General features: G+C 35.8%; 2 protein-coding genes across 3 annotated transcripts; one reads left to right on the top strand and one right to left on the bottom strand.

Moving 5' to 3' along the window:
* The first annotated feature begins 61 nt into the window (after positions 1-61).
* On the top strand, positions 62-14,369 carry LOC113396993 (uncharacterized). Its single transcript, XM_026635115.2, has 22 exons — positions 62-595; positions 1,668-1,821; positions 4,634-4,852; positions 4,921-5,026; positions 5,282-5,422; positions 5,885-6,043; positions 6,156-6,295; positions 6,491-6,758; positions 7,093-7,346; positions 7,731-7,854; positions 8,059-8,179; positions 8,441-8,681; positions 8,776-8,897; positions 8,972-9,125; positions 9,498-9,654; positions 9,746-9,892; positions 10,256-10,387; positions 10,555-10,717; positions 11,099-11,237; positions 11,488-11,579; positions 12,520-12,646; positions 14,085-14,369. Exons 1-22 carry the CDS (start codon positions 409-411, stop codon positions 14,215-14,217), a joined length of 3,480 nt encoding a protein of 1,159 aa, XP_026490900.2. The 5' UTR covers positions 62-408; the 3' UTR covers positions 14,218-14,369.
* A 4,473-nt stretch (positions 14,370-18,842) lies between these two features.
* On the bottom strand, positions 18,843-27,270 carry LOC113396936 (putative E3 ubiquitin-protein ligase UNKL). Of its 2 annotated transcripts, none has more exons than XM_026635019.2 (6): positions 26,918-27,270; positions 26,605-26,835; positions 25,510-25,793; positions 25,226-25,326; positions 24,878-25,115; positions 18,843-24,777 (listed from the first exon to the last, which is right to left on the bottom strand). In XM_026635019.2, the coding sequence occupies exons 1-6, from the start codon at positions 26,974-26,976 to the stop codon at positions 23,681-23,683; spliced, it is 2,010 nt and encodes a 669-aa protein (XP_026490804.1). In that variant the 5' UTR covers positions 26,977-27,270; the 3' UTR covers positions 18,843-23,680. The 2 variants fall into 2 exon arrangements, with proteins under 2 accessions (XP_026490804.1, XP_026490805.1); XM_026635020.2 differs by having other exon boundaries at positions 26,605-26,814; positions 26,918-27,269.
* Positions 27,271-27,955: the final 685 nt, after the last annotated feature.

The following is a 27,955-nucleotide window of genomic DNA, read 5'->3' as shown; positions in this document are numbered from 1 at the left end:
TGTTTTATACTTCTTTTTCGATCTGACGACTGACTGACAAAAAGCTTTAAGTAGTCTGTGTGACAAAAACATTTGTCAAGTAATGATAATGAAATGAAAGTAAAGTCAAGTTATAGCTGAACGATTCAGTAGAGTTAAAAATATAATTTTTCTTTCTTATAATTTTTTTATGTCTCTATAACTGTATATTTAACCTAATGTTTCCGAACTACATTCTTTGACACAAAATTATATGGCTTGAAGCGTTCTCGTTTTTTCTGTGATAGTTTTGTCAAATTGGTCAAATGAATTTAAATAATAAAACAATAAGTGGTCGGTGTCAAGTGATATCTCCGCCCATAGTGCCCACTGCGATCATTATGTGATTAGTAAAGCTGACCAGTTGAAGGGGTTAAAGTGTTGTTTACGATGTCTGGAGAGGGCGAACGTGTATCTCGTCCCAACTCCTTGGTGCTCGAAGTGCCGGCGCCTGAACGTGAGCCGCTGCGCTTCGATGTGCAGCTGGTGGGAGCTCCTCCAGAGGTCGAGCAACTTGTTAATAACATCAAGCAAGTCGCTGAAGACTTCCTTTATCATTGGAAAACATTTCCTATTGGTAAGAATAGTGTTATTCGTAAAGAATGTTGTTAATATTAGCCTGTAAATGTTCCACTGTTGGGCTAAGTGCATCACTTCCTTTGCGGAAAATGATTGGAGATTATTCCTTAAAGAATATATTACTAACATTTTTTAAAATTGTTAATATGTTATGTTATTACATATTCAATTGTTTTTGATAAATTGAATTCAAAGAGAATAATAAAACAAGAGCTGTGGTTGATATAATATAATCAGCAAAAATGTCTAAACAAAATTGTTCATGCTAATAATATTCTCTCCTCTCAATAAGCATTATTTTAAATTGTCAAACTTCTAGGCTTATTATACCAACATTAAATTTAATCACTACTAATCAGATGCTTCAAAGCCTATTATCTCAAAAAGATAACTTAATTCTTATAAAATTAATTAGATATTCCCTTTATAAATTAAATAAACCGTTTTTGTGATACATCCTACAACCATAAAAAACAATTCTCTATTGTCATTGGAGAGTTTGTTTGTGTCCAATGTGAAGCATATTGTTTATTTTTTGCCTCTTTGATAAAGTATTTTCAATTCCATTTTCAATTACCCAATGTCTGTTTACTCAATAAATTTATTCATGATGACTACATGTGTAAATTGGAAATTAAAGGCTCACCTACTGCCTAACTCTACTCATTGCTAACAAATTGATACATATTAATAATCTTTCTTGTTAACTTAAATTGTACTAATTGGAGAAAAAATATATTTCACTAAAAAAAATCACAGTGTTCATTGATATTGCCGTATCCTGTACTTATAAGGTTAGAATCGTCTGAACCGAGAAGTTACTGAATTTATAAATTTGTAATTCTAAATAAATATTGAAGCTCTGACAATGACATGGATGCCCTCATAGAATAAGCTGTTCAGATCGAATTGCTTGTTTCATTATTGATTTCATATCAAAAACAGTTTTCTATTTTTGCTGGAGTTGTTGAAGATGTTTAAACTTATTCCTTTGTCTTAAATTTATTTTGTATTTTCTTTAACTACAAGCATCTTATATAATTTTATGTATAATTTTTCTCGTGTCATAGTGCTTCCTCAGTCAAGATTCGCGGGTCCGGGTAATCGTCCCTCGGATATTATAATTGCGCCGCCATGCGACGAACTTGAGGCCGCTGCACTTGACGCGGGCATCGAACCCCACCCCCTCTCGCCGAAACAGCTGCACTCAATACGAGAAAAAGGGTAAACTCTATTGAATATTACAAATATTACTTTAATATTTAAATAAAAAATAAATGTTATTCAAATAAATGTAACGCCTGTTCTGTCACAATGCGTAGAAATTAAATTACAGAGTGAATTTTTACGTAAAATACAGCCTTTTTCACGGCTTTATGTGTAATGACGTTTCTTTTACCACGACTTTAGGTAAATAATCTGAACATTACCTACTTTTTCGAATGGAATAAATAGTCGATTATTTTTCGCAAAGTTCATCTTTGTTACTTCAAAATGTATCATAATTTCTTATTTTAAAATAGTATTTATAATTCTAATTCATTGCACATTAATGTGTATTTTTATAAAATGATATTTCGATTTTCTGACCTCATTACAATAATCCAATGTAAGCGAATCCTCTAACTTAAACAGCCTCCTTTCCTTTTGAAAATCGTCCAAAACAAAAGACATGTTCCATTTTTAAATCAAAAACATGAAGAGAGTTTATGCGCATCACTATGCATTCATTTTCATTAAACAAAGAACCCCCATTTCATCGCGAAGCTTTTGATCCTTCAGCCTCATTAACTTCAATTAACGTTTTCACTTAGCGGTACATTTAAAATTGCTAAGTTAATTGTTGACCAACATTTTATTGTGTTAATCTGCACTTGGGTTGTCTGAAAATTTAATATTAATTGCGCTTCTTTTGGGGTGAACATAAGTGGTCATAGACAATCCCTCGTCGCTACCGTGCTATAACACTTCTCGAGATTTTTGAAGTGGAGCAATGATTTTTACTACATGAATGTAGAATGTTTATATTCTATTTTTAGTACATCGTTTATAATATATAATATACGAATATATTGAGTTATAAGGTAAATTTTCCCGAGGAGTTAGGTAACTAGTGATAATAACGTACACCCAAATAATAATTATTGTTTTTGTACAGGTTTAATTGCAAATATTATCTTATTATAAGACTGAAGGATATCTTCGCATCTCTTCTCGTTTGACCACATTTAAATCAAATATTATGAAGATGTTAGTCTACAATCTCCATGTAAACCAAAACAGTTTTACTTATAAATATAACGTTTATAATGTTTTTAATTTGGCAATTAGCATATTATATAAAACATAGAAGTCGAGTATGTCTTGAAAATCTTGAAATATGAGACAATTTAACTTAAAATCTAATGGACGGTATGTTCGATCGTTCAGTATACGTTGGTAGTAGCTAGGTGATTCAGATTTAGGTGTTTCTATTCGTAAAAATAAGGCCTTATCTCAATGTTATAAGCATATATAAAACGCACATACAAGATGTAATTGGTGTACAATTGTGATGATAATAAAAAAGTTATCAATCATATGATCGTTGAGCTTGCCGGCCAGTTGATATTCATTGAAAATAATTCACCCTTTAAATATCATGAATGCATAATGCATACGTACATTTGCTCGAGACGATAAAACTGTAAAAAAATAATAATGAAAATACAATTTAATGAATATTGTGATAATCGCTGATATATCGCGCGATCATCGTTTTAATAGTGATCATGATATCACCTTACTTACACCCCCTTGCAAATATTCATATAGACATGCTGTTATTATATTTTGTTCATATTGTGCAAATAATTTGTAGGTTGTTAAAATTCAACCATCATAAACGTAAAATTAAATAGAAATTTGTTATCTTTCATTCTCCTTTTTCCTTTTAACTATAACCGTTACAGAATTAGTATATTCTAACTAATACAAAAAAAAAACATTCTCGAAATCCACACTCATTCGACTTCAAATGCTCAACAAAAATATAAAACATATATTTATAATTTTTTTATTTGCTTTATATGTAAACGACCACACTACCTCGATTTCATTCAATTAGGAGAACTTTCATAGACATTATTTACCATACTTTTTTTTTTCATACGTAAGCTTGCACAAGGACAGAATGTATATACCGAAGATGCTAAATATAAAGCAATTGGAATCTATTCGTGAAAGGGGGTACGTTACCCTGATCTTAATGTAATGTTTATGTTTCTAATTAAAACATTGGCGCTAACTATTAAATAGCTGTACTATTATTTAACATTATCCATTTTTTTTAATTGCCGCTCAAGAAAAGGTCTGGCCTGTTGAGCCAAAAAAATTTTTAACGAATATAAAATAATGCTTAAAAATAGCAAAATAATTTCAATTAACAATGTTTGTTATTGATCAATATAAAATGACGTGTCAATAAAAAAATAGGTAATATTGGCGCCAATGTTAAATATTCATAGCATGTCCACCCACCATCATTGCCTTAGACGCTTTTAATGATATATGTATTCCTTTTTTAAATGTATTTATTTATTTTCTGCATTTTTATCACGGTAGAACGCATTCTAGTTAAAATAACAAATGACTTCACAATATTAACAAACACCCCCCCCCCCCCTCCCTATTTTCCCAATCGAGACATGAATACCAATTAGTCGTACCTAAGCCTAATTAATTACGAAAATGACTATTTTATTGCGTATTACCACGAACAGTTTTTGGCAACACGATAAATATTAACTACACTTCACCTAAATAGTGACCTAATTAGGTAAAGTAGGTTAGTCGCTGATAAGTTTGTTTAAATACAATTGATTTTTAAGTCCGTTCTCTATGACAAAACATTACACAATACAACTGATTCAAAGAAATATTCTAAGCTTGAATGTTTAAGTTAACCAAAATTACGTGTTCATTTTTATTTTGAGTGAAATAAATTTAATAAAGCTGTTGCAGAATATAATAAATTACACAGATGATATTTTCTTAGGGAGTTCGAGGTGCCGTCTCGACAATTCCCTGGACAGACGCACGTATGGCGAGTAGCTGGGTGGCTCCAACGAGGCAGTGCGAGGGCACGGGAAGAGCTCTATTGTCACGTAGCGAGGGCCATCGCCCTCGTCGTAGTAGTTTCTAGGGACAGATTGTTAAGAGATGAACCTCTCTCGCTGATCGCGGGGGCGAAGGCATTCATGGAAGGTTTGCATAGGTAAGGGTTTGTTAGTAAGATTGACGTTTGTGATTTGATTTTATTTTAAAGTGCAATATAATGTACAGGTTAATGGATATCATCTTTGGAATGCCGTCTCTTGAAGCGCGTGACCTCGAAAAGAAAATACGCGAGGAGCGTTCGCGTTATCTCGTCGCCGAACTTATTTGTAAGGTGAGAAAATGATATAAAATATGTTATGTGCTTATAGCTATATATATTTATATTAGCTTCGATTATAGATACATTATATGATATGATAAGCAAACTTAAATATAAATAAATAATAAAATTAATTAATTTAATTCTTAATTTAAAAAACGGACCAAACATTTGCCAACTTTTTCGAATATACAGACATTAGTCAGTTTTTTTTTATTATATTTAAGAAAAGCGATGTGAAATCATATGAAAGAAATGTCTCTATAGCCTGAAGATCAAGAAGACATAGCAGCTTTAGCGGCGTGGGTGACGCGGGAGATGCGACCTAACAAGATGAGAGACGCGAGAGGTGACCCACGCAATGCCCCCAGGGTACCGTATCTCTACACCACCCCTCAAAGGACGCAGGTAGATTTGTAGTTTGAATAACGAAAACATTAAGACATAATATTAATATTTAAAGAAATGCGATTATTTATTTAGTATATTATGTAATATCCTTATTTGTTAAAAGCTCATAAGTTTGTTTAAATACAGTTGATTTTTAAGTCTGTTCTCTATAGCAAAATATCTCTGTCACGACTTACTCAATATTTATATATTCTATATTCAAAAAGTTTGAACGCTTAAATTTACCGAGACAATGTGATCTCTTTTTATTTTGAGTACAAAAAAGTATTTTAATTAAATAGTATAAGTTATCATTATTGAATACAATGTTTTATATAGATGATATTTTATAAAATAATTAGTTTTTTTTTTTTTGTAAATTTTCATTATTTTAGTCTTAATTAATATAATTAATAGCATTGCTATGATTTCGATAGGTCCGTTTAGATGTTAAATGATTCAAAACGTACATAATTGCAGGTTGATCTTCGACTATTTAGACGAAAGTTATTACGTAGGGCAGCACCATCTCTTCAAACGATTCTGGACAGGGAGTCTCGTGGCTGGTTTCTACATTTTCGTGAAAGAAGAGCTGCGCTTCTAGCGAGTCAGAAGATGCCAATGAAGGATATAGAGGAGGTAGACTCATATTTACATCGTTATAATTATTATTCTTAAACGGAATTAGATCATTGGAATGTCCATAATTGGGGTATGGTACCCTAAATGTTTTTTTTTATGTTTTGATTAGGAAGTGAGCTCGGCTGCTATGCGAGAATACGTCTCGCGTGTGTGCAATGCGGTGTTGAGCTGTGAGCAGCTCGCAGCGCTGGGGCCCGCAGTGCCCGAGCTGCTCGCCTCGCAGCTGCGGGCCGCCGTCATCGTGAACAGGTCGGTCGCCAACGCGAACTAGTAAGTTTGATGAGATATGTGCTTTGTAATTAAATTATATTTCGTTTCTCGTCGATCATCACAGGAGAGGTTCTCGGCCCTACACCGCTCACATGCTCTATTAAAGGGAATCCATCCAAAACTCTGAATGCTGCTCTAACGAGCCATTTTAAATGAACAATACACATCCGGCAGAGCCGAGGAGGGCGTCCGGCGGAAACTAGAAGCCGGCCTGGCGTCGGCGGAGGCGCGCATCCGCGCGGCGCGCCCCGTGCTGTCGCGCGCCGACGCGTGGCGCCGCGAGGAGCTGGCGCGCGCGGCGCACGCGCTGCGCAGCGAGCTGCGCTGGGCCGCCATGGAGGACGCCGCCGCCGCCATGCAGGCGCACAAGCTGTCGCAGCACCGGTACTTCCTGCTGCGCGACCTCGCCTTCCTGCGCGACCGGGAGCCGCTGCTCATGAAGGTCTGATTATTGTTGAACTAAAGAAAACGAATCGATAATATTCAATTAAAAAATATTGCTTATTTGATTTAGTAATAAAATTATTAATTTAGCACAGACGAGATAAAACTCATGCAATGGTTAAATAGTCGGGCCGCCTCAGCTAGATTATAACATTAGCCCGTGTTAGGCCAGCCACCCCTAAGTGAGGATAACAGGTTAAGTTATAGCACAGGTGACTTATTATATATAGATATAAGACAAATAAATACCGGCAACCGTGTTCGTGTACGCGTGTATGTTTTAGTATATAGATAGCACATGGCATCGCTCAAGTCACAATGTTACCTCGCAGGAACTCCGCGCGGCGAAGACGCCGACGCGCGAGTTCTCGTGGGCGACGTACATCTGGCGGCCGCGCAACTGGAAGGTGTTCCGCGAGTTCCGCGGGCGCACGGAGCGCATCCCCACCGTCATCAGCAGCCGCGCCACCAACATCGTCACGCCGCGCTCCGACCCCTCGCAGCCCGTCTTCAGCCTCAGCCTGGAGAAGGTCCGCGTCAGCACCACGCGCTGGCCCGCCTGGCGGATCCTCAACTTCGCTCATAGGTGAGCCCCCCCTCCTTTGATAATAACTTCGTTTCAGATTCAAGTCGCAGATTTTTCTGGGGCCTTTTAATATTTTAATCATGATCCGTAATAAATATGTATGGTCCCTTTAAAATATTTTATGGTCTGTTAAGAACTAAGCGGTGAAATTTGTACCGTAATATTGACTGCCTCGATAGTCTAATAATTCGCTGCTAAATACAAACTTGAATCAGACTAATTAAAATTTTATTGGGTTTTTTTATCAAGAAATTCTCAGTAACAGCTCGGAGTATGGAGTATGGACATTGGTAATTTTTACCATTTTGTGCCTCGAAAAGCAAAACGATAGAGGCCCAGAGGGCCGTTGAGCTACTGAGGCTTTACCGCGCGGTGGTGTTGCAGGACGTGGTCGTGGTCGTGGAACCTGATGTTCCTGCTGGGCGTGCTGGTGCCGTGGTGCTCGCGCGTGTCGCTGCGCACACTGCTCTGCGTCAAGCCCTTCGTTCCGGACCTCGAGCAGTCGCAGGTAGTCTGAGTGAAACCGTACGCTCATTTGATAACCCAAAGGATCTATATTTGGAAAAAGATCGTCGAGATGCGCCCCACCATAAAATCTATTATATAATTTATTTTGGTGATCACGCCTCCGAGTGAGTGAATATATTTATATCTTGACCAAAATTTACCATAGAATATTATCATCATATATAATGAAAAAACATTGTTATAGGTGAACGGTACCCTGTTTCCTAAACGCAGCAGCGAGAAGCAAACGATGTGGTCGCTGCTGTTGAAGCTGTGGCGTCATGTATCAAAGGAACGGACGCGATTCGAGACTGAGCCCGACACAGGTATGAAGTTACCATTACTTATATCGCCAATACTCTAACGACCTTGGGAACTAAATTGTTATGTCCGTTTTGCCTGACTCACTCACCCTTAAAACCAGAAACAATACTGAGTATTGCTGCTTGGCCGTAGAATATCTGATGAGGGGGAGGTACCTACCTAGATGTGCAAAGCTCTACCATAAATTTTTTTTCAATTAAGCTATATACGGAACGATATTTTATATACATTTTTAAAACTAAATTGCTTGAAACTTCATTTAGGACTTCTTGGCAAAGGGCTCAGTAGGCAAGCGAATAGGTTATGGAACTACGGCCTAATCGGCGGACTAGGCTCCTTGGCGCTGCTGCTGGCGTTCCCGCTGTTGGCGCTGGCGGCCAGCGCGCTGTCACTGATTGCAGCAGCCAGCGTGCCGCTGTGGTTGCCGGTAGTGGCCCTGGCTCTTCACGCCGGCTGCGCGCTGCTCTATGACCTGGACTGTCCAGATCCCGCTAGGCTCAATAGGTAAAGTAATATGACAACCGTATATCCATACTCGGACTACCGGAAGTATTCCAATAGTAATGATAATTTTGATGTATATTTTTGAATATTTCAGACTCTTCGTTTTATTTGAAGTACTCGTCTGGCGAATCGGAATACTGGGACTGCTCCAGCCGATCATCGCGTTCGTGGTCGCCATCTTCCTCTGTCCCCTCGCCGCCCTCATTCTGCTCGTCGGTGAGTGAACTAGAGACTCGACCCCGGCGGGCGGTCGGCAGCGTGCGGAGTACCCGAGCGTGGTGTGTCCGCAGGCGGGCTGGGCTGGTGGGTGGTGCGCGGCGCGTGGGAGGCGGTGGCGTGGCGGGCGCTCATCGTGCGCGCGGCGCGCGTGCCCGCGCACGACTCGCGCTTCTGCCGCCGCGTGGCCGGGCCCGCGCTGCACTCGCACGCCTCCTACCAGATCACGTGCGTACTCCGCTGCGGCGCCGGTAGACACTCGCTGGCCACGTGCTCATTAATGCCATACCGTTCGTTTTCGGGGGCATTTTTCTAGACTGAACCATAAACCAAAAAAAAAAATCACCGATATTGAATTTTATTTTCGTTTATAATAAATGGAAATTAGTTAATAAATTTCTATTTAAATTTAATTTTTTTAAAGCGTTTCCGTCTTTGTATATAGTACGCCCATGTGAGCGTGGACGTACGAGTAGAGTTGAAGTAGCGTCCCGGCCCTACGTTTTACTCGTGCAGCGAGTGTTTTACGTTATTATCGTTATATACATATATATTAATCAGTAAGTCCATTTTGGTTTTAAGTTGCATTGTAATTATTAGAGCGGCGCAGGCATTAGCGGCGGTGTGTGCGCGCGCAGAACTGGACATCCTCGCCACGTGGGCGACGGACATCGAGATCGCTATCGAGCGGCCCCTGCGGGATTATGAGCATTTCGTGGATGCCTGCTTTGGACCTTTTTCCGTCCAAATCGCTAAGGTTGTAGTAATTTTGTTTAATATATATTAATAGTGTTTTCGCCTATTGCAATAGGATATATTTGAATATAAGGTGTAATATATACACTCAGACGGGGTCGTTCAAGCAAGTGGAGAAGGAGTGCGGCGAGCTGGTGTGGTCGGTGCGAGAGAAGCTGGCGGCGCGGCGGCGGGACCTCGCGCTGCCGCTCACGGACGCGGCGCGCGCGCGCGTGCGCATGTTGCCTCAGGACCTCCGGGTACGTGCCCCCCAGTGTTCCGGTTTGCCAGTAACGTGTTAATGAGTACAACCAAACTGACAATAGTAACCTTTTGTTGATTTATTCGTCATTCATGTAAAAATTATGATTAACTAGGGATAGTTAATATATATATTACGTGTATATAACATATGGTTCATACTTATTATTTAACTATTGAGTAATTCGACCGCGAACTAGTTTAAGAATATTTTTCAAAATAAGCTATATTTGCGACGAAGCACAACGACATTATCTATTTACAACAGAAATATGTCCAGATACTAAACTCATCATCATAACTAAATACGAACTACTAAGTACGAACTGTGATTATATACGGATGTTCGGGTGGGGTCGCAGAAAGCGGTGCACGCGAGCGCGGCCGAGCTGTCGCGGCAGTGGGGGGAGGCGGCGCGCGCGGACGAGTGGTGGGCGGCGCGCGGCCTCGAGCCCAACGACTGGCACGCGCTGGCCGCCAACACGCTCGTCGAGGTCTGCCCTGCTGTAACCCTTCATATTTTCCTCGTCTAGTGGCTTCGTGGCCGCTAATTATGAACTTTTTAATCTCAGATCATATAATTATAGAATGTATTTATCTCTTTCTGTAAATTCGCCTGGGGAAGTGGTACATTTTATGAATACATAAGACCGGTTCACAGGTTTTCGACGCGGAGGTGCTGGTGGCGCTGGAGGAGAGCGAGGCGCGTGTGGCGCTGGAGACGGGCGTGTGCGCGGGCGCGACGCGCTGGCGGGACCTCACAGCGCGCAGCCCCGCGCCGCCCGACGTGCTCGCCGAGCGCGACGACTGGCGCCCCGCGCCCGGTACGCCACCACTTTACAGATACACGATAGCTCCTCCAGCCCGTCTGGGGAGATACCACCCACTTATCAAGTATTTTGCTGCAATACTAAGTACTGTTGTGCGTGTGCGTTGTGTTGATGAGTGAGCCAGTGTAACTCCCAAGTACGAATTACATAACATAGTTCCCAAGGTTGGTGGCGCATTGGCAATACAAGGAATGGTTAATATTTCTCGCAGCATCTACGTCTATGGACGGTGGTGGCCACTCGACATTGAGTGTCTCATTTACCCGACTACCTACCTATTTCATAAAAATAAATCCTACTGTTGCAAAATAAATTGTTGTCAATATTATATGTCTTGTTAGAGAGATGTTCCAAGTAGTATGTGTGACGTGGCAGGCGTGTGGGGCGAGTGGAGCGGCACGCCGGCGCCGCGCGTGCCGCCGCCCGCGCTGGACGTGTCGGCCTTCAGCCCGCGCGCCGCGCACCTGCCGCCGCTGCCCGTCACGCCCGCCGTCGCGCTCGTGCTGCACAACCGGTACTGCTATATTACGAATGATTCATATTTCTAACGGTGCCTTTGTCCGTGGCCGGTAGTGACCACCTACCGTCGGTCTACTCATTTTCTAGCACGCTTGTCTATTCTATCACATTATAAGAGTCAGCGTAAAAATAATTTAATTGAGACATGTAATAACGTAATAAACATGTCTTATATTTCAAACTACATTAGCAGCCGAAATACGTCAATAATTTTATTTTCTCTAAATATAATCCTTCCATTACAGAGAATCCGATAACCCCGTGCCGCTGGATTCAGAACTCTGTATGGAAATACTTAAACGTCTGGATGATACGCCGGACCGCGATGACGTCAGAGGTACAGCTGTGTTTGTAATTCATATTATTGTGTATTCTTCGTTGTGCAATTCCTTACTTGCAACCTAATTTATATTGTTATATATGCATAGTATATTTACTATAACTTTGTGTACGCAATACCTGTTTGAAATGAAAAGTGATGACACTACAAGAAGAATTATTTCTATTTTTATACAAATTACAAGTACTCGTCACCAGATAATCTATATACCTGTGCAATCTATAACCTGGGCCCAAAAGATTCGTTAAGATGTAAATTTAAAGAAATTAAAATAATAACAATCGCTTCTCAATTTGTTTTTGATAATATTATGTATGTAAGCAAAAACATAAATGTTTTTTCCAGTAATTGTGATGTATATACATACATATTAACACTGGGAACAAGCGTAAACTTCTTACTCCAAGTACCCGATTACACAGGGTTAGTAACTCATTTTTGGGGCAATGTATATGTTTTTCCCAAGATCCCAAAATATGTTTATTATTATTGTACAAACAGAGTGAGAAAACCTTCGTCAATTTTCAAATTCGTTCCTTTATCAAGTCGTAAACTCTTAGTACATTTTGAAACTAAAGCATTAAACAGAAAACTGCACATAAAATTAAACTAACATAGTATGATAACTGGGTTCAAAATAGTGTATATTGTGACGCAATATGTCATACTCAATCGGTAAAGCAGATTATCGCGCATACTGAGCACACGAAAATGAAATTAATAAAAAAACCGCTGAGTTTCTTTCGCCGGTTCTTCTCAGGTCCGAGGTGTTAATTTCCGAACCGGTGGTAGTTTTTTAACTATCAGTAAGTAAGTGTAACACTTCCATATTGAATAAAGATTTTTGACTTTGACTTATGATTAGATATAATCAGTACTCATATTTAAATTCATCACAATACTTTTTACTAACGCGACGTTTTCGTATCGTTATCAGACGACGTCGAAAGGTACCGAGGCGGCGGCAGCGAAGCGACGAGCGAGACGAGCGGCTCCGACTCGCCGGACGACGACGCGGCGCGCGCGCAGCCGCCCGCGCGCACGCCCGACGCCGCGCTCTGCCGGTGCGTGCCGTGCCTGCCTGCACTAACCTTGTTCTCGCAGCTCGCCCGACTGCGATCCCGCGGCGGCCCTATTCAAGTTCTTAAGGTCGTCTGCCATAAAATTGACAGTCACGTCTGATTCGTCTGAAAGCCGTTGCTCCTGCGGTAGATCTTAGAGATCTCGCTCCGGTCTTGTTGACTCATCGTCCCATTGAGCTAACAATTTGAAGGAACAGAGTTGTGCCATGTTATTACATATTATTCATGCAGTCGGCTAGTCTCCGGAGAGAATGAAGGTCGCGGGCGAAATCTCTCGAAAGAATTAAACAAAATAACAACCGCGCGAGCTCCAATCGTGTTAGATAACCAGTTACAACAGTTTGCTATCGTTAGCATTGTCCCCTGTGTGAGCATTGTCGGGTAGAGAAACATTTTTTTTATTTATTTTAATCCAAAAATAAACAGTCAAACAAACGTAATGTTTTTTAGATCTGTGAATGTTTATATGAAATTGTATAAAATCCAACATCTGATTTAGTTTTTATTCGATCTGAAAAGCAAACCGGGAAAATGTAACAGTGATCATGAAGGATCATCGCCAGCCATAGACGACTGATAATGTAAGAAATGTAAACAATTCCATGTCTCTTGTGCGTAGAGGCTAGAACTTAAAAAGCTGAATTTAAAAATTCTTGAGGTGAGCATGCACAATGCCCTACCAACAAGAATCATGCATCGGTCATGTATTGTTAATAAATGGACACATTGTTATTAACTCGACCCAGAGGCGGTGTAAAGAGTGAGTGATGTGGTTCTAGTGAAGTACCTTAGTTTTAAGTGCACTCACAATAGGTTATATTTTTGCGTTGTTGTAACTAAAGGTCTCGGAATGGCTAAAACGGTCTGCCCACATAGAATTTTGTTTGCCCCACCACTGATTGGCTTGGAGAAAAATTAAAAAATTAAGTCATATTCGCAGCCGCCTGTCTGATGCCAACCTTTCTCGGGGAGGCTTTACTAGCTACTTGGTTTACAGTGACCTACACGATACTGCTTCATGAGGCGCTAAATACTGGTTTCGATGTTCTATTCTACTTTGCCGGAAGTCACACGGTATAAATCTTTACATAGTATAGATAAAGCAAAGTCGCTTTCCCCCGTCGGTAAGCTTAGATCTTCTAAAATACGTAACGGATTTTTATGCGGAATTCATCAAGAAACCGACTGATTCAAGAGGAAGGTTTACATGTATAATACAGGCATATTTTAGTAGAGACGAGTATTTCAACTTTACTAGCCGGAAAAAAACAAGAATTTTTCTTTTTATTTATGTTCTTCAATGTTAAAGTTGTATATAGACTATCTATATAGTTGTATATAGATAGAGTAATTAGTAAATTAATAAAAAAAATATTTTATAATTATCTTGTATAGTTACACTAACATTACTACGTTACAGGATATCCCCAACGACGGAAAGAGCCGCTTGTAGATGGACTCTGACTGGTCGAGGAGTTCGTTTAAGAGCGGATCTGGCGAGCCCAGAAGACGTCACTCTCGACATAGACCGACACGTCGGCACTTCGGTCTGAGCACACGCTTATAAAGTGATTTTCATTTGCAGCTAACTTCTAATTCAACGACGAAGAGAAGAACATATTATATAAATGCTTCTGTTTACACTACGTCTGGAGGTGCCTAAATGTTAACTAGCATCAAACAAGTCAAGGATTGTATAGGGAATATGCAACTTAAATATTTATATTTATGATTATGTTATTTAAATATATATAACTTAAATACATTTGGTTTGTTGAAAATATAATAAGAACAGAAATTACAAATAAGAAATATGGCTTTAGATCCATCTCTATTGCTCAGCAAATTGTGCATACTCCCTATAACATTGGAAACACTGTGTATGAAGATTTAAGCTTCGTGTGATGTACGTTGTGTTTAAATTAAATAACGCTCTCTATTTGTGTGATTTAAATTAACGGCTTAATATTATAAAATGTATTTATATTATTTTATGAAACTGAAATGATCTGATGACTGACGATATTAATGATTTTTGCCATATACAAATATATGATCAGGTTAATTTATATAAGTTAAATATTTACAGTTATTTATATTGTTTCATTTGCGTTGAAAATTGCGTGAAGAGCACGAAGGTCTAAAAATAATAGATAGTGCAGAGCTGCTAGTAAGAATAAATCTGATAGATTACTGAATAATGTTTAAGATCACTTTAAATTATTATGAAACATACTCCAGAAGCACACGTGTATAATATTATATAGTATTAAAAAAAGACACAATTTAAACATAATGTATACAAATAGTTATCAATGGTAATGTACGCGCGAGAGATAAGTGGACTGTAGTTGAGTAAAAAGGGGAGTTGTTACCTCAAAATCTGGGCTCTAATTATTAAAGCTTAAGTGAACTTTTATTAATTTCTAAATAATTTATTAGAAAAAGCAACTTATTTATTTTAAACATTTTAAAAAAATAACAACAATGTCATTCAAATTAATTTAAATCCGGCTCGAAGGACCATATATAAACATCAATAAAGTTATAACGATAGTATAACACACGTACTAAGTAAATATATAACTGGGATACGGCAAAATGAATGATAATGAATGAAATATATTGAGTATATTTTGATATGTATTTGCTTACATTATGTATAAATTGAAATTAAAATAGCATACTATAATTAGTTTCAACTCATTGAACAAAATCAAACATACATAGAGAATGCAATTTTAAAAACATAATAAAGTAGAAATAAGAAGAATTATTTACCGCTAAAGTGCTTTCATAGTAACGCGTATTGTATATATGCCTTATTATATAGAAATTTATTATATACAAGTAAATAGGGCAATATTAAAAACGCTATCTCGAAAATCGCCGATAGTTATTAGTATGTAGTTAATTAACGTGGAACGGTATCAATTGTTCATAAGATGGATTGTGGAATGAAAAGACTTGCAATACCTCGTTAGTAACGTAGTACACGTTTCAATCGAATATAGCTCGTATTATTATTACGATATGAAACTAAATCGATGGACAGAATGTTTAAAAAAAATTACTCGTTCGATTAAAATGTAAAGTTGTTTTTTTTTTAGAATTGTATAAGCTCATCAATAAGCCACTTTAATAATGAGTTGTTCGAATTTTTCAAATAAATTTTGTGTTATCATTTACACGGTAAATTAATTGTAAACAATTCACGTTGTACTTTGAGATTTTTTTTTTAATATAATTTGTAAGTTTTTTTTAACTTTAAATGTATTATCGCATTTCTATAATTCTTGAAAATGATGAATGTAATTACACTAATGGCAGAGTATATGCGAATCTTTGCCTGTGTTTGAAAACTATGGATAAAAACGATGACAAGATAATTTATAATATTATTAACTCTTATAAATTAGTACTGATATCTCAACAATATTGATATTTATAGCATCCAAAGTTCCGTATTATCGATACATGATCGAGTTGATTAATAACAGCCCTACAATACTAGCATCCATCGATGTCAAATATGGTTTCATATTCATGTGTATAACACCGATCTTAAACTTTTATATGTAAAATTATACCTAGGTAAACTTAATAATTAATAACGAAGAAACTCATTTGATAGCACAATACACTTATATTTTCTTTATTAGTTGTATTTAAGCCATTTTAATATAAGGTGTTTCTTATAAATACCTAAGTTTTTAATTCTAATAGTGTGTGATTGATTTTCCATAATGAGTGCTTGTATAATGATAGTTTTATTTTTATATTTTTAATTAAGCTTTATATATGAAGTTCATAGACACGCATATACATGTAAAAAAAAGCAATAGAACCAAAATAGCAATAATATAATCTAGTCGGCCTACAATTAAAATAAGAAAACCATAGCGCTTGATATAATTCAAAATTGATCTGTAAGTGTTTACAACCAAAGACAACCTAGAACAAAATTCGATTAAATGAAGTTATATTAATTTTAATTGTATTATAATGCAATACAACAGAGGGTAGAGGTAAGGAATGCATAAATGTCATTAAGAAATAGAAATATTATATACCATATAAGTGTTGCTTATTATTTTTGATAAAATGGCATGCAAAAATAGTCAGAATACATAGTTTAAAGATACGACGTGATATCAGTTTTTAATAATTTCTTTACAATATGGATGTATATCTTACTACTTTCAGCCCTTTCTTTGAAATTTGGAAAATATGCTCCCATTGCACCAGACTATACTTCACTACCTCTACCCTGAATTATTTACAATAGAAATCGCTTAATGCTTTTGACACACTATATACGTGAGCAATAATCTGGCTAGGAATAATATAACTTTTTAAATATCATGAAATAACATTACAAACTAAGATTTTTATTACCATAGAGATTTTTCATAGTAGATAAAAACAGTCGCCTAAAGGAATATTCATAATTAAGATACAACGAATTTTAATGAAATTGCCATACATTTCTTTCAGCACGGTTCATGTTTGTGTTAAATATGTTTAATTTTGAAATAAAATTTACATTTAATTTATTTTTATATGAAGGAGTTGTCTCAAAATATTTATTTTTATTTATAATGTTAGAACAACTGTTTCACATATTTTTTTTTAATATGGAAATATTGTTAACAATATTTTAATATTCAAAATAAATAAAAAAATGCATTTCTTTGACCATGACTATAAGCTTTAGTTAGGTTAAGTTGAAAAATAAATAATTATATTATATAGCATATAATTATTATAACATTAGATACAAATAGTCAAAAAATATTGTACGTTGCCACAGAAAATGCAAGAATATAGAAAAATATATATTGCAATAACAAATAGATAAACTAATTAATTTATACACACTCAAGTTCAATGAATAAAAACACCATTATTATGAAAAACAATTTCATCTAGTATAAATTTTTCATTTTAAGATAACACTAATTATGACCACACATACAATTTAGTCCTACTCTTAATCATTTAATCAAAATATTAAGTATTATCTGTGGCAACAAAATAATATGATATAATCGTTGATATAATAAATATCCTATTTGTTCATTTTGTTGCTAACGGTGTTTTACGCAATATTTACTACAGCGTAGTGAAGTATTAGCAAAACTATTTAGAAATCGTATTGAATCCAAAACTACCTAACGTAATTGAGAAAAAATATTTCTGCTCTCTCTTTTGGTCTGAATCATAATAATCAGAGCCGGATTTAGAAATCTTAATGTCCAGGAACAAAAAAGGAGTGGACCAAAAAATTCAAACAATTTGTTTCGGATTTTTTAATAATTTACTGAGGGATAAATCCATTTATTTCAGCAAAGATAATTATGTAGATATATTATACTTACATATAATTATACTTGATTTTTACAATAACTTATCGAAATTATGGGCTTTTTTTATATTTCATCTGTGGGGAGCACTCTCTTGTGGAAGTCCCGGTTGCCCTAATTCCGGCCCTGGTGGTAATTATTATTTCAGTAAAATACATATAACTACGATATCATGTTATATCAATACTAATTTTACTTACAATTATTATTGGTCTCAACATTGAATGAAAACTATAATCTAAAGTCTATTAAAGTATTAAATATAGATTAATTTATGTAAGTCTCAGGTATCTTATGTTGAATTTCATTGTATCTTTTTTTTTAATTTAAGCAAATAAGGTCGTAAGGGGATAATATTATTATTTGTATCTATTAATTTGAACAGAAATCTCAGCCAAATTAGTAACCAAAAATAATATTTATTGTTTGCACTCTAAACATGTTTCATAGAAAACACAAATTAATGTTTTAAAATATAACATCATGCAACATTTATCAAAAAACTAATTATTGTAACATCTATAACGTCCTTATTAAAACCAAACAAGCATTTTTTTCGTTGTAATTTTAATTTATCTCCTTCAAATTATTATCCGTCCCTCGAGAGCCAAAGCAACTAGTATCATTTATTTTTATTATTACCTGCCAGCGTTCGTAAAACTATGATAGTTTTACTTTATTTTTAGTAATAAGAATAAGCTTTTGTTTTTATTTGATATAATAAATTGTATTTATTGTACTATTAATAATCGATATGATTTAATTACATGTTTTAATTACATGAGGGCAAAGGTTTTTAAATAAAACACGTATTTTATTGAATGGAATTTAAAATTTATTAAACCTACCTACCTAGAATATTATAATCATCTCTGTTACATGTTTGTATCACATGGATTTGAAAATTACTTTGTTTATAATATACCTACTATGACATTACAAGCTTGAATGCATACAGTAATAAATATAAAAATTAAAAAAAAAATACATTTGATCTTCTGTGAACATATTTGTTACTATAACATCCACGTCTAATTAACAATAATAATTTGAAAAAATTTGTTGGACCTACCTACCTAACGATTAAATAATTAAAAATTATATTAAATATCTTTAAAAAAAGAGTAGTTATTATGCTTACACAACATTAAAAAGTTTAAAAACAAAATTGGTCCTAAATAAAAAACCCTAACATAAAATGCAAACTGTAAAACTGTTTCGTAATGCAGAATAAAATAATTTGCTTAATACAATAATATACTCATAATAAAAAACAACAACAAGAACCACACCACGCCTGTACATGTAGATGGAAAAAAACAAATATTTTTATTTATATGTATATAAATAAATCGATTAAAATAACGCGTTACAGATTTAAACGTTACCATTCTGCACAAAGATGTTATTGTTTTGACTTTCTTGATAAATATATAAATTATGAAAACAAACGTAAAGTACTTTTGTGCTAATTGTGATGGTACGGATGTATTGTTTGTTTGATATGTTTTGATTTAACGGCGAAATAATATTGGATTGTGTTATTGAAGTATCCATTATCGCATTTAAACAAAATTGAGTGCAGTTATGTATATCTTTAAATACAAAGCAATGAATACGTACTTTCAATTATATTTTTCTTCAATTCATAGATAAAAGTTAATCTCCATGTGATAAAGATTCTATATAAAAATAAATGTGACTCTAATACACATCTAAATTTTAAAATTATTAGAAATACAAACACTAGCAAGCTACTGTAGGCGATGGCAACACAGAACATTTTGTTTCCAACACTTACTCACACTTATCTCTTCTAATTTTATTCACGAGACTCCACACGATTATTTGTGACGATTTAGGCCAACTAAGCATCTGTCTATACTATTCATACTAGAGAAATATTAGTGAAAATATCTTTACTTTTTACTCCGAATTCTAACATGACAGTACATATCGTAATGTAAGTTTTGACAATAAGCCGTTGTGTTAAATATCTTTTTATAAATATTTTATTATTAAAAATTGGAAAATACGAAATATAGTAAAAGGGATAAACTTTAGCCTGTACTTTCACAAGTCGTCAATCCTCCATCAGGCTGTTCCTACACTAACACAATACACACATACGTAAAAGCGTGCATGCTCAGACCTTGACAAAATGTGCCGTATCGACATTTAGGTAAAGGGGACCGTCCTTTGTATGCTCTCTTTGTTCCTCTCGCTGATCTCAATGATAAGGAATTCAACACCTATATAATAATAATAATAATAACGTCCGGTCACCCCAATAAATATGTATATAATATTATCGAGTAAAAGGCGGTTGTGGTTGTATTGCTTCCGATTACAATGCACGATGCTTGCGAACTACTCTTAAAGTAATGTCCAATACAATTTGAAAACGCTACTTACATCTAAATATTATTCTAAATTCAATTTGTTATTACTATTACTATATACCGATACAAAAAAACAAAACTAAGATTTTATTATTTTTCAAAATATATAAATATGAATATTTTAAATTGTAGAAAAATTAGAAAAAATCTATAAAATGCGTTAGTTTATAAAGGTAGCTTTTAAGATTACGAGTATATATTTTTTTTCATCATAGATTCTTATTTCTTAATTTAAACAAAGATAAACATTTTAACCAAAAAAAAAAACAAGGTTTATGTATGTATTTAGTAAAAGGAAATTGAAAATCAATAGATTCGACAATCGATGCTTACTCTCTATTAGTCAACGTTTAAAAATATAAAATAAAACAAAAACGTTAAATAGTGGAATAACAACTGGCTGTTTTTATACAAACTTAAATCTCAGATAAGCGGTTCCGTTTCTTCACTTGAAAAAAGTCATTTATAATATAATCATTTTAAAACGTATTCCGTGATAAGACAACATTGTATTTATTGATGAGAACGAAATGCACCCGTACGGCGAGCGAGTCTGATCTGTGTTCGAATGATCGTTGGTAATTGCACAATTCCATTACATTTATTTTAACACCACATCAGACGCATCTTACTTTTGTTATTACAACGTAATCAAACATAAATTATTCATCCTATTTAGACAAGAACAAAAGTTCAAATCATGACGGAATCTACATTGGTCTAAAGCTGCGTCTCCACTAACGAAATATTGAAGCTACAAGAACAAGCATTTGTGACACAGGCGTTGGTTTGTGTAAATTATTTTGACAAAAAATATTAATGCTATCTAATTGCAAAAGTTGCTCCTAATTCAGAAGAATATCACCAAAGTATTGTGTACAACGAAAAGCTACCACTGAAATTATCCAAAATTATGTCGGATTTGTCAACTTGTGCATCCAATATTAAATATAGTGGTTTAAAGGATTAGTATTGGTCACAGCAACAGTTTAGGTTCATCCGATACAACGTTAGTTCCAGAAGATCACGCAACTACTAACGACCATTACTGATAATTACAAGCCAGTATTTGTAGATATTCTCATAATTCTGTTATATATGTACATATATTTGTCTTTACAACTGGAACAATGCAATTCGATTTTCAAAATGTAATTCATACATTTTTAAAATACCTATTTCGTTACAATGGATTCCAAAAAGATGTATAAGTAATGTAATGTAAGAGTTTAAAGATAAAAACAAAATTATTAAATTAAATTCTAATTTATACGAATAATATAACAGAATTCCAAATATTTTTCAAATCTCACTCGAAACTACGAGTTAACTTTGTCATAAATCATTTTAAAAAAATGAAATGGTTAATAATAAAAAGTAAAAAAAATGCAGTCAATTCAATGTATCACAACAAAAAAACTTCTACGTTATGGGAATGTACATAAAATGCACTCAACGATCTAATCGAGACATTACTCCTACTTCATTTTGATGATGTTTTCCTTTCGATTAAATAATAATAATCAACTACAACCAAACGTATTGGTTAAAGCCGAAACACAATACAAGACTGTTAATTTGGCTTGGAATATGATATTTATAATTACTTTATATAAAAGTGCCCTCAACAGACGAGAAAAATGTTAAATATTTGGGCAATATCTTTCACATAAAAAAGTAAGTTTTTTCTTGAATCGTAAATATAAGATTGCATACTGATTAGGTCAAACCGATATTGGTCCAGGCTAATGTGCCGAAACGAAGGAAGCTATAATATATGATGTTTAAGTTTAGCCAAGTGTAGAAACAACAATACTTGTCAATTTAAACTCATACAGTTTTTTAAATAGTCAATATAGATAGATATAGACTTTCTATGAACATGCAAAAACTCTTCGAATATAAAACTAAATCTACCGCTTCCGTACAATTCAAAGTCAATACCCTAATCCTATTTTAATTATCATTGCATCAACGTCTATGTTAATGCTAAAATAATACATAATTTCGTTTAAATAAATCACACTCAGGTATATTTTCACACGGGTGCTGTTTCTGTACTACAAACAACTATAGAACATTTAAACAACTGATTATTGCGAAAATATTCCTGTGTCCAATGTTATACGCTACGGTCAAGCACTTTTGTTGATATTTGGTTCGTTTTTTATATTTTTTATTTTAAACACAGTTTTATTTTCTAATGTCGATTAAAGAATTTCTTATTAAGTTCAATATAAGGTCTCGTAAATAGCTATATTCGTATAATTTATATGAGAAAAGCAACGAGTACACTAATACACGTCTAAACGAAACTTATCAGACATCGAAAGCATATTAACCTGTAACGTCAAACCTAATTGTTATCATGCCCTAGGTAATAATAACATTGTATTTGTTTATGAAAAATATTTCAGAAATCACTATATTTTAAATAGACAATTATAAAAATGTACGCATCTGCATTTAAACAATCATTTATCAATATTCATTATTTACCTTTGGTGTGTATATTCCTTCACCATAATTAATAACATTGTTTAAAAACATTCTGAAGCTATACCCTATTAGATAATATATAAACGATTCTTATTTTGGTTACACATAATTTGCTGTTCTATCGTTAAAAATATACTATAAGAGTAGAAAAAAGGTAAACATTTCTTAATATATTCTATCAATATTCGTTATTTCCTTGAGTGTTCACTTTTATAATAATCATGTCAGTTTAATAGTTGTATTCATACAGTGCAACGCGGGTCGCGATGTCGCTCAATATTAAATACAATGTCAGTGGCAGTAAATTTGAAAATCCTAATCCTGCACATCATTTCATTCAATAAATTTACCAGAATAAGTCTTGCTCTTCACTAAAGTTAAATATATCCTATAATTATTATCATCTGATATTACACTTCAATGTACCCATATATAAAAATATTAAGGAAAGATTTAAATTTAGCATTTATAGATAGCTCAGAACATAATTTTTATAATTATAATTTTTTGCGATAAAAACGAGTAGAGAGCTACTACGGAGGCGGCCCGACGACTACACGATCTAGACATAATTTATCTGTAAAGTTCGCGTAAAAAGAGGTAATATGTATAGAAAACATAGAACATTCCATTTTAGAATTAAAAGATCAGACGTAAGTCATTAGGGTTACAACTTAGAAAAGTTTCAGTTCAAAAAGATAGTGGCAGCGCGGTGTCATCAGCGGGCCGCCGCACTACGTCACCTCGCCTCACTGGTGGTGCTGCACGGGCGTCTGGCAGTACGGACACTCCTTGGAAGTGGCCGCGCACGCCTCGCACAGCACGTAGTGGTTGCAGGGCGCCAGCGTCACGCTGCGCGGCTGCTCCTCACACACCATACACTTGGTAGCCGTCTCCAGGTACAGTACTTTCTCGATCTCCTCCAGGTCGGTGCGCGCCTGCACCTGCATGGCCTTCAGCGCCGTCAGCGGCAGCCCGCGCAGCTCGCGGCGCGGCGCGCGAGCCGCCTCCAGCTCGCGCTTCAGCGCCAGCGCGTGCGCCAGCGCCTCGTCGCGCTGCCGCTCGGCCAGCGCCGCCTTGCGCTGCGCCTCGTCCGACTCGCGCTGCCACGCCTCGCACGCCGAGCGCGCCTGCGCGATGCGCTCGTCCCAGCGCGCGGCCGCGGCGCGCGACGCCACCACCTCCTCGCGCAGGCGCGACAGCTCGCCGGGCGCCGACGGCGACGCGGCTCCGAACTCGAACGGCCCTGCGCCCGAGGCGCCGAAGCTGCCCGCCTTGATCGCGTGCGAGTTGAAGAGGCGCTCCGTGTCGTTGGGCGTGTAGCGCAGGAAGGGCGGCAGCGGCGACCCGCCGGGAGGCGGGCTGAAGCCGCGGAGTGCGGACCGCGCCGACGGAATGTTGACGGGGGCCGAGCCCCCGAGTAGTCCCTCGCCGTCGGAGAGATCGCGGTCGAGCGACGCGACGAGATTGCGCGGATCGTCCAGGTGGAGGTCGTCGAGCGCATTGCCGACTACCTCCTGCAGCACGGTCGCGTCGAAGGTGGCGCGCGGGGGCCAGGCGGGCTGCGGCTTGTCGAGATCGAGCGTCGCGGACGCAAGTGGCAGCAGACCACGAGCTGGAGCGCGGCCGCCGCTGGAGCCGCCGGAAGAGGTGGAAGCGCACTCGGAGCCGTCGCCGGACCCATTAGCGTGAGGCGCGGGCGAGTGTGGTCGCCGCTCGAGCCCGAGGGCGCCGAGTACGCTGACTTCGCCCTTCTTGTCTGGCAGTGCCGATGACAAAAGATCTGCGAGATTAGTGCCGCATTCGAGTGGCGCGGCAAGTTCACGAGCCCCGGTCAAATCTTCCGCTGCATCATATAAAAAATGTATATAGTCATGCCAATCATCGAATAATTAAGCAATCCAGAGGCAATTTGGATAAAAAGTTATAAAAAAATATATATTTACGTTCGACATGCGCAAAGGCACAGAACAGTCCTCTAGGACAGTAGCCAGCTTGCTGAACATCATTGCACTTAGTGGATTTATATATCTCAGGGTGAAATTGTTGCTCAGTACGTGTATGACAATAACCGCAACCGTCACCAGCTTCACAATTACTAGGCTCACCCCACTCTTCACCGTGTTTAACATTAGGACATGGTGTACTACGATATTTATATTTTCTTGGTGATCTACGCTTGTCCTGCAAAAGATTATATCACTATAAAACATTGTATATTAAGTAATATAAATTCTTCATATTATCAAGTATATGATAAATAAATATCAGAGAGCAACTAAATTAATACTTACTTTACTATTGTGATATTGAGGGCAAGCATACCCTTGTCTACATAATCTAGGTGGTCTTTTACATGGTTCAGTTTTATATGATGATAATACATAATTTGTATCTGAAAAAAATAATATATATTCACACATTGTAAGACAGTTCACGATAAATTGAAAAACAACTGTAGCAAGAAATTTAATAATTAAAGAATTAAATAATTTGTTATTTATTTTTTAACAAAAATGGTACATAAAACCTTTGGTAACAAGTATTATTTTCAACTTATTTCTTGTCTTTACACTACCTTGCCATTTTGGATCTTCATTCATTACATTACGTTCTCTATCTAATGCATTGGGCGCTGCTGCATCACCATCAGTCCCATCAGGATTTTCCAGTGCTTGGAGTTCTCTCATGTCCAAAACTGGAGGGCGAAGATCAGGGGCACCATGTGCGAATGCACAATGTGCCCCATTCTTAGTACAAAGTCCTCTAGCATCCGTATCATGAACACACATACATGTTTTGTAGTAGCGCAGATGATATCGACGTTCTGTATCGCCTGCTGTACGATGTAGGTATGGGCACCTACAATAAATACATTTAAAAGGAATAAAACTCAACTAAATCAAAAAGGATAATGTAAATATAGATATCTTTTTGTCTTTGTTTGTTAATTTTTTCATCCTTTGATCATAAATGATGTAAATGAAACAATTATGATGATGATAAAGCTATGTAGCTATGTGGCTAACAAGTGGCCATATTTACACAGAACTTATATAAATATATATAGTTAAGTTGTCAATTTCTACATAATAATTTTAGTCTATATGTAAACTTGTCATAGTACAACTTCATACAGTGCAACATTTTAAGTAACATTTATAAAAAAAGAAGTAAGTTTATGAAAGAAGCTTTTTTTTTAAAAATTTTTAGATATATATTTTTTTAAATATAGTGGATTTAATTATTATTAGTTATTTGGTTTATGTTCTTTTTAAATAATAATATTAAACATTTTTTTAAATCTTCTGATTGGATTAATTGTTTTTGGGAAGTTTTTTTAATTTCATGAGGGTAAATATATAAGAATAATATATTTATTTTTTAAAATACAAGTTTGTAATAGCAGACTTTCCTTTACCAAGTACAAGTCTTATTAGCATGAACAATGGATCTATGAAACCATAACTAAAATACATGCACACCCATCACACACATACATTATCTTTGTGTTGAATTTCGATATGGTAGCATTTTCATGTTAGTAAATATTTGACAATGATGCTCCGAAGATATACAAAATATGTCATAATTATACAAAAATTATCAACTGAATTTTATCATGATAATAAAAATTGATTGTGAGAACAAAACAAAGCCCCGATGCACTTACTCGTCTCCATCCTCGCATATCCCCGACGTTTCATTATATTTGGTACAATAATTGTCTGCGCTGTAATTAAATGTGCCATCCCTCTTTCGAACTGGTCTTCTTCTTCTCTGATTATTAAAATGCCAATGAAAACATGTGAAAGGTCTATGTTGTGTACATTTATGTTGTAGGAACGACGGGCACTGCTCTACTCTGAATTCCTTCAGATATCTGTGAAACGAAATAGCCGGACTACATAAAACGCACATAACAAGAAACTACACGACGAGCACTATCACATTCCACTAAGAATAGATTGGTAAAGTATAATTACTTATAATGATTTGGTTTTTCTGTTTGGGCTGTCAACAAAGGCTTAGATTCCGACGGCATTTTGGTGAACTATTATTGCGCCTCTCGCGTCGCGCAGGGCACGCTCACCGATGACCAATTAAAATTCAATATAGGGTCACGTGATATCAAATATTGTCACAAAGTAAAAGGTGTAAATAAAACCTATTTAATGCTATAATTCCTATGGACACACTAATCATTTCCGATTTACGACCTTGAACTTAAAATAAGCTTATCTCTATAGCTCTTAAAGTTTACAAGCACAATATTAAATATTATACACAATCATCATTGACAGAAGTGTCACGTCGAATGTTTTCTATTTGTCTCATTCATACGCATTCTAAACATTTTGATATAAGTAGGATAAAAAATAGGTCGTTTTTTTAGTTAACATATTTTCATTTTTTTAACGAATGGGATTGGGATTGTAAAAAGAAAAGTATGAAATGGTGTTTTTATAAAACATTGATAAGTAATGCATAATAATCAATTCAAAGTCAAAAAATCTTTGTATTGGTGTAGGGCAAAATTAATAAACAATCATTAAATTTAGTTATATTTGTAAATTATAGCTAAGATTAAAATGAATACTACTGGTATATAATCATTTTTTAATAAATGTATTGATGTAATTACAATGTTATTTTATTTAAGTAAGTAAATAAAAAATGATATATGTAAGTAAATAAAAATGACATAATATAACTGTTAGTCCTTTATGGCAACACTGATTTTCCATTTAAACCTATCAGAAGTCGTTATAATGACTCAAGTCTCTAATCACGGCTGGCCAAAAAATATGCCCACTTTTTCAGCCAATAAAATTCTTATAACGCATATAAAGTATACAAATCGGCGAGTAAGAGGCATTCGATGCTAGCTGCTAGCTTTCACACGCCATTCTGAATTCTTTCCGAAATCCGAATAATAAGATGCCATTGTTAGACTGGTCACACCGTAATAATTTATAATAATCAAAACAATTAATTTTACTTTTTAAATGCGGAGTATTTCT

This window comes from Vanessa tameamea, chromosome 9 (genome assembly GCF_037043105.1).
Source record: "Vanessa tameamea isolate UH-Manoa-2023 chromosome 9, ilVanTame1 primary haplotype, whole genome shotgun sequence".
Lineage (NCBI taxonomy): Eukaryota > Metazoa > Arthropoda > Insecta > Lepidoptera > Nymphalidae > Vanessa > Vanessa tameamea.
The sequence above is the reverse complement of the archived record's forward strand: the minus strand, read 5'-3'. Positions and strand labels throughout refer to the sequence as shown.